General features: G+C 32.9%; 1 protein-coding gene across 2 annotated transcripts in view; it reads right to left on the minus strand.

Annotated features, from left to right (window-relative positions):
* Positions 1-7,956: 7,956 nt before the first annotated feature.
* Positions 7,957-15,440, minus strand: part of LOC131157562 (receptor-like protein 15) — a 34,380-nt gene continuing 26,896 nt past the window's right edge. Inside the window, exon 4 of one of the 2 annotated variants that reach the window (XM_058111808.1) lies at positions 7,957-8,208. In XM_058111808.1, coding sequence (XP_057967791.1) covers positions 8,138-8,208 — 71 coding nt within the window. In that variant the 3' untranslated portion in view covers positions 7,957-8,137. Of the gene's footprint in view, positions 8,209-13,057; positions 15,363-15,440 lie in introns of those variants that run through there. The other variant, XM_058111807.1, reaches the window with a different exon arrangement.

The following is a 15,440-nucleotide window of genomic DNA, read 5'->3' on the forward strand; positions in this document are numbered from 1 at the left end:
TACATAGATGATTATGATAGAATAAATGATAAAATAATTTTGAAAGAATGAGTGCAAATCAATTGAATATTATAGTTCATCCTTGCATAATCATCAAGAACCTTTAGAGGAGTTGAGCTCCATCCCTATAACGAAAGAGAATAAAAGTCTCACATGCATCACTTCGCTTTTTGAATATTGAGGATCTTCAGAGAATCACGAACATCATATCCATCTTTTAAACTTCATAATTTGATATGGATTGTTTTTGGTTATGAACATTATTAAATGTCTTAATATATATTCTCTGATGCATTTTGAAGGCTCTAGGGGGACTATACTGGTTGCAGTGATTGACATGAATTAATCAATATCCTGTATAATTATGATAAAGAAATTTTAAAAGATTGCTTATACTGCTTGGTATTCTTAATGAATTAATTCTTTGATTAGTATAAGTAGTCTATTTTATCTAAACTTTGATTCAAATCGAGCATTTAATTTAAAGAATTATGAAGATGATGTTATGCTCACCAATATTTTCAGCTTAGATTTGGTTTGAACTCTTTGAGCATGTGCTTAATTGTTAGGATTTTATTGAATTTTTTTAAAAATGAAAATATATTGCTTTGCCACAAGTTGTTTGTGTTTGCCATATGATCCTATTTTAATCTTTTGACATATTTTAAATCCATGTGGCTATTTGTTCTGGTTATATTAGGAATGTGCCTAAATTCTCAACTAGAATATTGATGCTTGCTTGTGTCTTATTTTGAAGTTTCTTTTTCAGCAATGCATCACCCCTGAGTACATTCTGAAAACATCAAATGGGGAAATATTTTTTAAAATGATTAATGGAAATTTTTTTTTTCAAAACTAAATCTATTTATCTCTTGCCTTATTATTTATATATATATATAAATGGCTTGACGGGTTCAGTGATTACATAATGCATGCGTACTAGTTAGACTGAAATTGTGCTCAAACCAACCATTTGCCATCATGCGTCGTACATTTTAAACTCAAATCTTTTACGGCTCTCATGATGTGTTTTGAATTGCAAAGGTTTGTGAGTATTTTTGGTCTGATTATGTTTGTCATGTCATTTAAATCTTTTAATGACTAGTTGTACTATTTTTTTTACTCAATTGCCACACTTTTCAAAAATAGTTATATTCTTTATGCCCAAAAATATTTTTAGTAGGGGTTGTTTTCTTAAGTTTTTTTTTTTTTTTTCAAATTCTTAAATTATTTTACATAGCATAACCCTTTTTGCTGATACCAAAAGGGGGAGAGAAGTATACCTGCAAAATTGGGTACTCTTGATTCTTGAGCTTAAGTAAAAAACTTGAATGCATTTTGTAGTTGAAATGTCTTCCTTTCTAGATATGCTTGATTTGCATTGAAATTTTGAAAATATGCATATTCATTTTTTTTTTTTTTTGGGTGGGGGGGAGAAGGGGGGCTTCTTTAGCTTTACCCACTTTTGCATTTTGTTTCCGTCATTATCAAAAAGAGGGAGATTGTTGACTTTTTTGGGTCATATCCCGTTTTGATTATGAAAAATACAAAGTATCTTAAATGTGCAACGAGTATGCATGCATGATTATCACTTTACATGCACGGATGGTAAGAATTAAATAGAAGCCATAGGGAGCTAAAATTCAACATTAGTTAACATATGGCATGGCAAATGGAATGAAGACATTGTCTATATTGTGTTATAAATGCATTTAAGTTTTTGGTCTATAATATTTTAATATAGTCTATAATAACTGCATCTGCATGCATGATAAGGTTGAATGCTAAAGACCATAGTTTGACCTTAAGAATCACTTTCGGTCAACTGACATCGAATTTTTTTGGTAGGCTCAAATAACATTAGATAGATCCTAGGTCCCTGCACTTCACTTAATAAAATAACAAAGGTAAAATGGCGTAAGGTTTAAAAATGAAAGGGCTTCGAGCAACCGAACTGGGCACATTAAAAATGCCTCGGTAGACCAAATAGTTGACTAGTCATAAGTTTGATTTTGGTCGAGCGACCGAATCGAAATGAACTGAATGTTCACGGTCTACCGAACATTGAATGAGGACTTTTTTACCTTCCCTAGGTGCCCAAACTTCATGTTCAAATATACCTCGGGCGACCGAATCCTTGAGTTTGGCAGACTGAACTATTGACTAGGGGACCAAACCTAAAGCAAGATGGAAATAACCTTAGACTCAACCACCCGAACCGCTCATTAGGCACTCGAACCCAAAAATCAAATTTTTCGTATGTGTCTATTCGAGCAACCAAACCTTAGATCCATATAACCGAAACTCTAGGGTTGCTCAAATTTTAACTGCAGTAAAATAGAGTTATTAAGGTTAATTAGGTATAAAACTTTTTTAATTATTCCCACCATGTCCCAATGGTCAAAAGTTTGGGTGAACCTATATATATGTGCTCATTTGCAAAAATTAAGAGCAGATAAGAGATTTTGATTAAGAAAAAATCCTCCAAAATTTTGAGAGCTCATTCTTCTTATACGAAGCCAAATGCTCACCCATTGCTATTCCTTTGCTAAATCAAGTTTGGTGAGAGTGCCTTTGAGTTATCCTACATTGTTCCCACTTGCTGAAACTCTCATTGTGTTGATTTCTTGATTGATTTTTATTGAGTGTTAAGCTAAAAATTTTCCCCTTTGATTCAATCAATAATTCATTTGTGGGGGAAACTTTAAAAGCTTGTGAGTCTTTGCATAATTTTATTGTAAGACTCTTGAGCTTGTCTTATGATTGTGAAACAAAATCCTTTTGACAAGCTTGTGCCAAAAATATCTCTTGTGCTTAAAGTTTTTGAAAAACATTTTGAGATATTTGATTTGGATTGTGTTTTAACTTCCTTTGATTAATTGTTTGTTGAATATCATATCTTAAATCAAAGGTTGTACTCTCACATATACATACACTCACATATTTTGGAGAGTTTACAAATTGGATCTCACTTGAGCATTAAATCCTTATCATTTGTGAGTGTATATTCATTTGGGCTACATTGTGGTACATATTTGCTTGTGTTAGAAGCATTTGAATTGTACGCAAATTTCATATTCATTGGTTGTATTCCAAGTGTGGCCCGATGGAGGGTTGATCTAACCCGTAAGGATCAGTTGTAAAGGTTGAGGTTAGCCTTGGCAATTTGACCTGGTGTTGTAAATGGTGTCGCACCACCTGATAAGTGAGCAATAGTGGTAATTCTCAGGTTTGCGAGTTAAGGCGGGGACATAGGCACATTTTTTGAACCCCAATAACATATTTGGCGTCACCTTTACTTTCTTTACTTTATATTCTGCTTTGTTCTTGGTTTAATTTCCTTACTGAATATACTGCATTTCTAGTTGACACGTTATTGTTTTTGGTTAGGAGATACTGGAATTACTTTACATATGCCAAAAATTAGTAGATATATCACCTCTAAAATTTCATACATATTTAGATTGCCAGTAGGTTGTGTAATACTTTTGCAGCATTAGTTTAACCTATGAAGAATTTTTAAATCTTCAACTCACCTCCCCTCTTAGGATTACACCAAAGTCAACAGCTTCTTTGGGCGTTGGAACATAACTGAGCCACATTAATTAGTTTCACCCAATTCTTTTGGTTTGCATTGACGAAATGGTGCAAGTACTCTTCTATAGCCTGTAGAATCTCTCCATCTACCCATCTATCTATGGATAATCACTCGAAAGAGATGTCAAGCTGTGAACCAAGGACCCTAAAAAGTTATGTTCAAAAGTTTTAGGTGAATCTTAACTCTCGGTCACTAACAATATCTTGGGGAACACCCCAATACTTCACAACATTGATAAAGAATAGTTGTGTTGTCTCCTCTTCCGAATAGTAATTTGGTATGGGTATAAACATATCGAACTTTGAAAACATGTCTATAACCATGAGTATAGACATTGCATCTCCCACTATGGGCATGTTGGTGATGAAGTACAGTGAGACACTTTCCCATGGTTTGGATAGTACTAGTAAGGGTTTCAGCAGCCCTACAATCTTCTTTCACTCCACCTTGTCTTGTTGGTAGGTAAGACAAGTTTGGGTATAATCAACTACATCATCATGCATGTGCAACCAATAATACCTCTACTTCAATAAGGCCAAAATGTGTTGCCATCCTGGATGTTCAACCCACATGGTATCATGACACTCTCTTGACAGTGTCTTCCTCAAATCTTCAGCTCGTGGTAAAAAAATTAGGCAACCATAGGTCATCAACAATCCGTCTTCCATCTAGAACTGACATGTTTTCTCCTCTTCGGCCAACTTCATAAGTTCTTTGGCTAAGTTCTATTTGGTGTGCTCTCACATCATCGTGGTAATAGTACTCACAGTCAAGTGTGTTACCATTTGCAAGGTTGCCAGCTCAGCCTTCCTACTTGATGCATCAGCAACTAGGTTCATGTGCCCCGCCTTGTGCTCAAATGAGAAATCAAAATTTTCCAAGAATTCCTACCATTGGCCTTGCTTGGTTGTCAACTTTGGTTATGTGATGAAATGGCTAACACCTGAGTTATATGTTTTCACCAAAAACCTTGACCCAAGTAAGTAATGTCACCACACACAAAGACAATGTATCACCGTAAGCATCTCCTTCTCTTGGGTAGTGTACTTCCACTCTGCTTCAATAAGCTTACGAGTCTCTTATGCAACAGTGGTCCCTCATGTAACAATATTCCTCCAAGGGTGAAGTCTAATGCATCTGTTTGCATCTTCGAGGGTTTCATAACATTTGGAAGAGCGAGAACCAAATTTCTTATCATGGCATCCTTTATGTCATCAAAGGCTCTCTAGCACTTCTCTATCCAGTTCCACCCTGACCCTTCTTTAGTAGTTCTGTCATAAGAGCAATTATCCACAAGTACCCCTCAATGAACTTACTGTAATAGTTGGTAAGGCCAAGAAAGGAATTGGGACCTTCCACTCTTGAATGGACCTTACCTTATCCATATACATCCTAATATAACCTTGCTCAATCACATGATCAAGAATTTAATGCTCCGCTAGGCAAAAAATCACTTCTCTCTCTTCACATATAGATTGTTCCCCATTAGCTCGTCAAACACTTTTCATTGATGCTCTTTGTGTTCCTCCAAATAAAAAAAAAAAAAATCATCCAGGTACACCATGAAAAGCTCGTTGAGGTACTCACGAAATACCTGGTTCACGAAAGTACAAAATGTCACAGGCGCACTCGTCAACCCGAATGGCATCACCAAGAACTCACATGCCCCATACCGTGTCACACAAGTTGTCTTCAACTCATCCCTATCAACAATTCTCACTTGATAGTAGCCTAAACTCAAGTCAAGTTTAGTGAAGTACTTGGCAACACTCAACTGATCCAACAGATCGGCAATCAATGGAATAGGATACTTGTGGCATATTGCCACCTTGTTGAGTGCATGATAGTCTACACATATCTGCTAAAGCACTAGGGTATTGACCTAGAAAGAGAGTCATTGGATAGATCCATTATGCTTATCTCATTTAATTGACACAACTCATTTAGCATTAGTCCACTCAAATGGTTTCCACTCAACAAAAGGACTTTTAATCTAGAAAGCGATCCAATCACACTTGGAATCTTACCAAATAAACTATTATACCTAATGTTGAGTGAAAATATTTTTAAAAATTTTAGAAAAGCTTCTGGTACTGATCCTCCAAATCCGTTCCCTTCTAAATGCAAGTATACCAAACGTTGAACCATCGAAGATGAAGGTAAAGTTCTGGAAAGATCATTACAAGAAATGTCTAAATATTCACAAGGAATTTTTTCACATGAAAATTGACCACTGAATAGATTATTCCACATGATGAGTATGTCCAAAAAGAACGCACTGCCCATCCAATGAGGAATCTGACCAGACATGTAAATGTTGCTAATATATAAAACCCTTAAAAAATTCAATTTGGTAAAATTGCGTAGAGTTCTAGAGAAGTAGTTGTGGTCCAGATGCAGAAGCATTAATTTTCTCATATTGAAGAATTTTGAAAATATATGACCATGAAATATATTGTGAGACAGATCCAAATGCGCCATCTCGGTGTAAGCTGCGAGCAATACTTTTGAAAAATTGTTCGACAGGTCCAACAACCAAATCCCACTCATGTTGTTGATTTACTATAGAGTAAAATTTAGGAATACCTTTTGAATTTTTGGAATGTAACACTCTACTCCTATATTTTCGAAAAATTATCAAAAACCTCTAAAATTTTAATTTTGTTGACAAAATAAACCTTTTGCTAATTCACTGTTAGTCAACCATTAGTTATATATATAAAAAATGAATTTTACCACAACAAACTATATTTTGAAACAATATTAATTTGATAAATTAAATTGAGAAAATTAGTCATCATAATATCTTGAAAATTGACTAAGCTAATTGAAGACTAAATTCTCAAATTGAATCGTCCAACAAGTTCAATCAATTTCAGATCAATTAATTGACATCAGCATAACCAAAAAAGAATTATATTATTAATTTATTTTTTAATATATATATATATATGAACAAAATAAAAATTATTAACAAATCATAAAAATACAAAGTAATTATATTTCTAGAAAATGTTTGTTAGATGCAACTTTTATAAAATTTGAATGATTAAACACATAACAAAAAAATATAATAAAACATAATTCAATATTTTTAAATACAAGTAACCTATCAAACATAGAGTTAAAAAAACTAAACTTAAAGTTCGAATGTCATGCTTTGTAAAGTAAATTTATAAAAATGAATATTAATTTTTTTGTGTTTGTAAAATATGAATGTTAAATAGATTTGAAAAAAAAAAACTCAATTTTATATTAATTGGTTGACCTTTTTGTTTGATATAATTTTCACAGATTTTTTGTAATTTTATTTTGAATTGTTAAGTAACTAAATATGGTATTGAACAAGAACCCTAAAATAAAAACAAAAAAAAAAAAACAAAAAAAACACAAAAAAAAACTACAATTTGACCAACTAGATAATTTGAGTCTATTTTTACGTTTTATTTTGTTTTTAAAGGTATATTTAGTTATTTAATTTGCATAAAAACAATACAACAAATATTTTTGAGTTGAACAACAAAATTATCAAAGTATTTTTTTTTTGAATTATTAGCATTATTTATTTAATTTTAATAGGTTCTAAATTTTTAAAAATAATGATTTCATTACGTTATCATACTTATGGCAATTAGTTAACTTGAACCAGTTATTAGTTATTATGTGTTTAATACACTTATAAATTCAATTTTAAAATATATTGTATTTAACTAATTAATTTTTTCAACTTAATTTACAAAATTAAAGTCATTTTTTAATTTTCTTATTAAAATTGAATGAAAAGGTAAAAATATTATTTTATTAAAAGCTAAAAATTTTATTTTTCACTATACTTAATGATTAACTAACAATCTGAAAAACTTATTTTATCAATAAAATTAAATATGAGAATAATTTTTATACTTTTTGAAAAGTAAGGCAGTAAAGTGGCATGGCCAAAAAAATCTTAAGGGATATTATTAAAATTTACAATTCACATTAAAATTTGTAATTTCGATAACTGAATTTAAAATAATAAAAAAATAAATAAAATTATTCTTTAATTTTTCTTTCCCTTACTCTTAATATTTCAAAATTCTATGCAAGTCCCTAATGCCATGTCGTCGTGTCTGGCAAAAATCCGAAGCCCTCACACACGGCACCTATCCAACCAAATCTAATCAATTATGAAGTAATCCAACACTTTTCAATCGTTTGAAGCCACTGAATAAAAAATATTTATTAAAAAATAATTATCTAAAAAAATGCTTATCTAAAATATAAACATAAAATACTTGTAGATTCTTTTTAAAATAAATACCTTTCCACACAAAAATACTTTTTAAAAATATTTATTTAAAAAAAACAAAAAAATTTAAATAAGTATTTAATTGAGTGTAAATCAAACACCATGTTCTCACAAAAAATAATGATTTTAAAGATTATTTTCCATTATTGACACGAGTACTTAATTTTAGCGTCTAGAGAGGCTGAAATTTTATGATGACTAAAAGAAAATGTAAAGATGGTGGGTCAGTTTCATTGTCAAACTGAGTGGGATCAGTTTCGACACCTTCGTGACATTGATACGGATGCGTCGGAGCTGACGGTGGCCAAAAACTCTTCCCCAACTGAAAATTAAAAGCAAACTTAAAATTGTATGCAGTAATCAAAGTTAGATATTTAAAATTGCGTCATTTGTTATTAACTACGTAGTAATCACTCTTCATATCAAATCATTTGTAGTTATAATATTCAAAAATTTTATACTAATTTGTTGTATAATAATTATTTTGTAGGGTTTGTGGTCTGTCAAATGATGATAAGGACCACAACAATCACGACGATGATGATGCGGACTATTTTCTGTATTTTTTGTTGTTTTTTTTTTTTTTTACGTGGACACTATGTATATGCTATTTAACACTTTTTATGTACATGTATTTTCATTTTCTTAACAATTACATCAATTAATATAAAATTATGATTTAATATGATGTGTGATGAAATTTAATTACAGTGTTCTCACAATAAAGCATGATTTTTTTTAAAAGAAAAAATTGAATTATTAGAAACTTTGAGTGATGGTTCTTAAGTCGTTGCTAAAATTCCGCTAGTATTGATGACTCTAGAATCGTCACTAAATGTGCGCCAATAGTGACAGTTCTAAAACCATCATTACAAGTTAGACTATAGTGATGGTTTCTGAAATCGTCACTAAAAGTTAGACAATAGTGATGATTTTTGAAACCACCACTAGAAGTTAGAAAATAGTGAAGGTTTAAAAACGGTCATTAGTAGAAGGTTTTTAGAGACAATTTTTAGTCTAAAAATAGTGTCAGTTATAGTAACGGTATAACACTATTAGTGACGGTCCACCTTCGTCACCAATAGTGAGTTAAGATGATTGTTATAGTCACGAATCCGTAAGCGCTACTAAACCGTCACTAATAATTATTAGTGACAATTTTCAATTATTAGTGACAGTTTAAAAGTCTTCTTTTTTGTAGTGACACTAGGAAACATTAATATGACCGAGGAGTCATACTCCCCTTTTTTCCAAATGCACGGAAAGTTGCAGCAGCTGATTTTTTCTTTCTTTCTTTTATATTGGACTTAGGCTACAGAAATCTTATATTCTTGCTCAATTCTTCCAACATTGGAATTCAAGATTTTCGACAAAGATGTTTTAATTTTTGACCATCGAAATATTGTAATATCGATTTTATTAGTATAGGGAAGTAATTTTGATATACATAATGCAATTACATACATAAAGAATAAAAAAACAAATTTTGATAATGTAATTAGCATAAAAATTAAAAGATTTTCTAAGTGTTGACCTTATTGGTCATGCTCGGTTTTGATAATGACAAATACTCATGTATTTGATGAATATCTAGTTCATGTGTAAGTCTATATTAGCAGATACATTGAGGGCACGTGAAAGCTTAAAGCTTGAAGACCAATTCATGTTTTTCATTTGTAATAGATATATTCAATAGGAGAATTGGTCTGTAATAGTAATTAGGATATCTGGTTTGTAATAAGATCACACACATCACATATATGATTTATTACGTAAGCTCAAACAAACCGTAAATGAGAAATGATCGTAGAATGACCTTAGGGCTTTCCCTTCGGTCGACCGAAGGTCAACCGACACTAAACTTTTTTGGTGTCTTCAAAATTGGAACCCAAGTGATCCTAAGACACACACATTTGCACATATGTTTGTTAGGCACTTGAATAAGATTTGTATGTTTCAAAACGGGACCGAAATGCACACTTGGTGCACTTTCGGTCGACCGAACCAGGCAGTTCATTCTGCCCTAGTCAACTGTACTAGGTTTGGGTCAATAGTTGACCAAGGTTTTGGTCTATCGAACCTAGTAGTTCAAAAAGCCCCAGTCGACCGAAACCTCCCTCGGTCAACATTTTGACCATCTGGTCGTCCAAGTCATCTTTGTACGCCAACTACCTGGTCGATCGAGGGTCCTTAGGAGAAATCCCAACGGTCTGGTTGACCGAACCAGCTAGTTCAAATTGGCCCGGTTGATCGAACCTCGAAAAATTAAAAAATCGCCCTCTCCCGGTTGACCGACCACTAAGTTCAAAATCCCCCTGGTCGACCTAACCATGTGAGTCCTAGTCGATCGAAACATTTCTGGTCGACCGAACCTCTCGGGTTGCTCTGATTTTTACTACGGTTAAATATTTTTTAAATAGGGTTAAAATGGTTTAAATGTCATTAAAATTTTTCAATAATTCCTAATAAGTCCCCAACGGTCAAAAATCATAGGGTGTCTATATATACCCCTTCATTTAGGAATATTAGAATGATGATTAGAATTTTAAAATCAAAATATTCTCTCTTAAGCAAAACTCTCACCTCTACTCATACTATCTCAAAAACCACTCATACTTACTCTCTTCCATTGCCAAAAGCCTTTGTAAGTTGATTGAGTGATTGTGTTGATAGGTTTGCTCTCATTCTTTGATTGTTTAAATCGATTTTCTCAAGAGCATTACTTAAGGATTCTTAGGGGGGCTTCTCTCATAAGCCTATCCTAAGAAGACTTTGGTAAGCTTCTGAGTACTGCATTTTCGTTGCAATATCTTAGACAGCTTTGTATTTGTTTTTGGCTTGCAAAAATATTTTCAAACCTACTCAAATATCTTGTGGAATCTTTATTGTATCATTTGTGAAAAGATATTTGTGTTTGTTACATTAGTCTTTGTGGCAATATTTATTCAAATATATATCATTTGCTGAATACAAAGATTATCTGTTTTGCAATCCAAGCATATACACATTCATGTGATTGAGATATTCTCCTGATTGACATTCTTGAGGCTTGTTTGATATTCTGTGTGAACACAATTGATTGAATATTCTGAAATAGACAGATTGTTATTGATAATCTCACCTACTCACTATACTGATAGAAAATATATTTGAGAGTTGAACTATCTAGAGCACACTAAGCTTACATTTTAAATCATATGTGGTGTTTGTGATTGTGCGCATTTGTGGTACAAATTTTCTTTACGTGAAAGCACCCTTATATTGTACCTTTTTGATTGTATATCTGAGAGATTCCAGGCGTAGCCTGACGAAGCGTTAATCCAACCCAGTAAGGATTGGCGTAAAGGTTAAGGTCGGCCCTGTGCTAATTGACCTGGTTTGTATAGGTGTCACTCCACTTGTTTAAGTGAACAAGTTATTGTGATAATCCTTGTGCTAGTTAGCCAAGGCGAGGGCGTAAGCAGTTGGTCGAACCTCGATAACATATCTGTGTGTCACCCTTCTCTTTACTGCTTTCTGGTGCTTGTGTAATTGATTAAACTGCTTTATTAAATTTCTGATATTACTTGCACTAGATTGATCATAGGATTGTAAACAAACTGCTGTTAGGAGGAATACCTAGGGGATAGAATTTAAAAATACCAATTCACCCCCCTCCCCTTTTGGGATCATGGTAAAGCTAACACTAAGAATGAAAAAAACAATTCAAATATTTTTGAAAATTTGGTTCAAAACAAGGCCCAAGAAACCTATTTACGTGATATTTAAGTGAGAGTAATTAAGAACTAGTGTATAACATAAAGGAGAGAGAACGACATTCAGATTTTATTTTAATCACCCCATTTGATTAGTGAAGGAAAGTTAGTACCATATTAAAGTAACAACTAAAATGATATGTAATATAGAATATTATTTGTTTAGAGATGCACCACACAAACTAATCCTAAATGCTAACCCTTCTCTAATTTTTATTTTCCCAAACAAAAAAATCGTCTAAGCTATGAGGGAATTTCAAGCCCCTACATTGGAGGAAAAAATAGTTGATTGAAAAAAAAAAGGAAAAGAAAAAATTTTAATCTTATTTTTCATTATGTTTTATTGATATGACAAATTCAAACATTATTAAAAATTTATCATTACCATTATATTTATTAGTAAAAACATCATTAGCTAGGACACATATAATATATACAATTTTTAAATCCGAGGTTGGTGTGCTTCTCCTACACCATATTTTTCATTTGCGGCAATCTGGAAAACATTTATAATTTTTTTTTTTACAAAAAAAAAACACATAATTTGAAATATTAATTAAAAACACAGTTTAAGCCAAGACAGTAAACGAACAATCCACATATGGATGGTAAGCTTTTGACATCTTCATTCTTAAAAATTATTTCGATTATGTTCCACTTATACTCTTAATTGTATTATTAACTGAGAGTGTTCCTGAACTAATCTAAAATAAGGAATATGGGGAAACTGCTTTCCACTTACTCTTAAACCTAAAACTGCATTGTTTTACATTAATTTTTTCAATGAGCTCGACATGAAACAAATTTAGTTTGAGTTAAACAGTGCCAGTATTCCACTAATTTGTGCAAGTTTATTTATAATCCATTTCCATTATCCACTAATTTGTAATTCCGCTTGTTTCAAACTCATGCCACACACAAATTTGCATTCCTGAAAGGAGGGAGAGGGTAGAAATTGTAATTATACCTACTGGGCATGCAAAAGAAAATGTGCTACATGATCTCATTAAATTAGACGTATAGGTTTCTTTTGTGATGTGTATATGACTTGATGCACTTGGTGCCATAAGATGCAGTACTAGAGAAGCATGAAGCATAGGAGAAGAACTAACAGAAAAGAAGAAGTGAGGAAGAGCTAAACAAGGATGAATTGCAATATGCATACATACATACATAAAGGATAAGAAATCGTTCGTGTTTACAATTGCGGGATTTTGTAATTGAGATTTGGATATTTGAATATTTGGGTGTTATGTTTTTTTGAAAAAAAAAAAAAAAGATAAATGAACTCAAGAATCTATAGAACTATAAAATGATCAAACGGAGGGACCCAGAAGCTTTCACTGCAATTGGGACACACTATAACTTTTCCATTGATCTAAATATAATGTTGCAACGTTAACTCTAAGAGCTTCCATCTAAGACAAACAAACTTGTCATACATGCTAATTTATAATCCAATTAACAGTACACATTATAGGGACAATACATAATGTCTGTCTATCAAACCTAAATAGACTCTGATAATCTTATACCAACCAAACTTATAAATAATTACAAAACAACTATCAGCGCATGCATGCTACAAACTTGCGAATAGCATCATAAACAAAGTAGTAGCACGAAAAGAACCATTCTTCAGCTAGATAGAACAACCTTCGTCGCCAAGTAGGATTGACATAGAGAACAGCTATGACCCCAAAGAAAAATGTGATGTATGAAGCAACGAAACTTGCAAAGGCCACCGGATCCACTTTATACCATTTCCCATTGCTTTTGTCTGGTGAGTAAGGTAGCTCAACAATGGGGCTGCAATTTTTTTTCAATATTTGCCCACAAAGAAATGGATTTCCAATGAAACTACTTGCTTCGAATGTCAAGAATTGCCCCTTGTCTGGAACTCTACCTGATAAATTATTATGAACCACGCTAAACACTGCCAAGAAGTTTAGATCAACAAGTATTGAAGGGATTTCCCCATTCAAACTGTTGTAAGAAAGGTCCAAGCTCTCTATTTGGCCTAGGTTTGAGAAAGAGCTTGGTATAAGACCAGAAAATCGATTGTGGGACAAGTTCATGGCACGAATTGAACTTAAATTTCCTAGTTCATATGGGATTTTACCTGTGAGGTTGTTACATGACAAGTCCAATCCAGACATGTTATTTAGGATCCCACCCTTGTAGGGCCTGAATATGCTTTTTGTGACAAAGCCAACTTCTTCTTGCAATCCATAGTATTGAACAATCACCCCAACTCCTTTGTGTCGCCACATGAATTCAAAATTTTGTGAAAAGCTGAATTGGTAAGCCCCTAAATTTCCAAAAGTGATGTTGCTGAAGCAGTGGGGTATTGACCCAGAAAGAGAGTTATTGGAGAGATCCATTATGCTTATTTCACTTAATTGACACAACTCATTTGGCATTAGTCCACTCAAATGGTTTCCACTCAACAAAAGGACTTTTAATCTAGAAAGCGATCCAATCACACTTGGAATCTTTCCAAATAAATTGTTATACCTAATATTGAGTGACAATATTTTTGAAAAATTCAGAAAAGATTCTGGTATTGATCCTCCAAATCTGTTCCCTTCTAAATGCAAGTATTGCAAACGTTTACACTTTGAACATGATGGTAAAGTTCCCGAAAGATTATTATAAGAAATGTCTAAATATTCATAAGGAATTATTTCACATGAAAATTGACCACTGAATAGATTATTCCGCATGATGAGTGTGTCCAACATGAAATCATTGCTCATCCAATGAGTAATTTGACCAAACATGTGATTGTTGCTAATATCTAATACCCTTAAAAAATACAAATTTGTCAAATTGCGTAGAGTTCCAAAGAAGCAGTTGTGGTCGAGACGCAAAAGATTTAAATTGCTCATATTAAAGTGATTTGAAAATATATGACCATGAAACATATTGTGAGACAAATCCAAAAACTCTAACTGGGTGCAAGCTGCAAGCAATTCATTTGGTACCTCTCCTGAAAAATTGTTAAACGACATGTCCAATAGCCAAATCCCACTCATGTTGCTAATCGAGGATGGAACACGTCCTCCAAAAGAATTTATGGATATGTTTAGATGTCTTGTTTGCGGAAGCATCTCCCCTATGTTTGACTGAATTTCACCAACCAACTTATTGTCTGAGACATCAATATGGAAGCAAGCTATTGGTGGCAAACGAAATTGACCCACCAAAGAGTTGTTCCTAAGAATTAGGTATTCTAGTCCTGGATTGTTTTCTAGCAACAACTTGGGAAAATGTCCTATCAAGTTATTGTGGGAAAGATCGATGGTTCTTAACTTGTATTGGCCCAAAAGGAATTTTGGAATATGACCACCGGAGAGTCTATTTAGGTTACAGTTTGATAACATAAGGACCTTTAATTGAAATTTGGGAACCCAAATTGATAAGTCAGTTTCCACCTGGAACTTGTGATTGAAACTGAGGAATTGAACAACCTCAAGCTTCGAATGATTTGCAAATGAGTTGAATGAGAATAAGCCCTCGAAGGAATTGTTGCTAAAATCAATGTACTCCATTGCTGTTAGGCTGGAAATGAGAGATTCAGAAAGTTTCCCAGTGAATTGATTCTTGGAGAGATCCAGAAGCCCAAGATTTGTCAAATTATTCAAACATTGAGGAAGGGTCCCTTCGAGATTGTTATCACTAAGATCCAACTCTTGAAGTTTGTTCAGTTCACACAAATCTACAAAAGAAATCAATACAAGTAATTATTTCAGAGCTTTGATTTTCTTTCCATGGGACTACATAGAACTAAACTATT

Source organism: Malania oleifera, chromosome 6 (genome assembly GCF_029873635.1).
Source record: "Malania oleifera isolate guangnan ecotype guangnan chromosome 6, ASM2987363v1, whole genome shotgun sequence".
Classification (NCBI taxonomy): Eukaryota; Viridiplantae; Streptophyta; class Magnoliopsida; order Santalales; family Ximeniaceae; genus Malania; species Malania oleifera.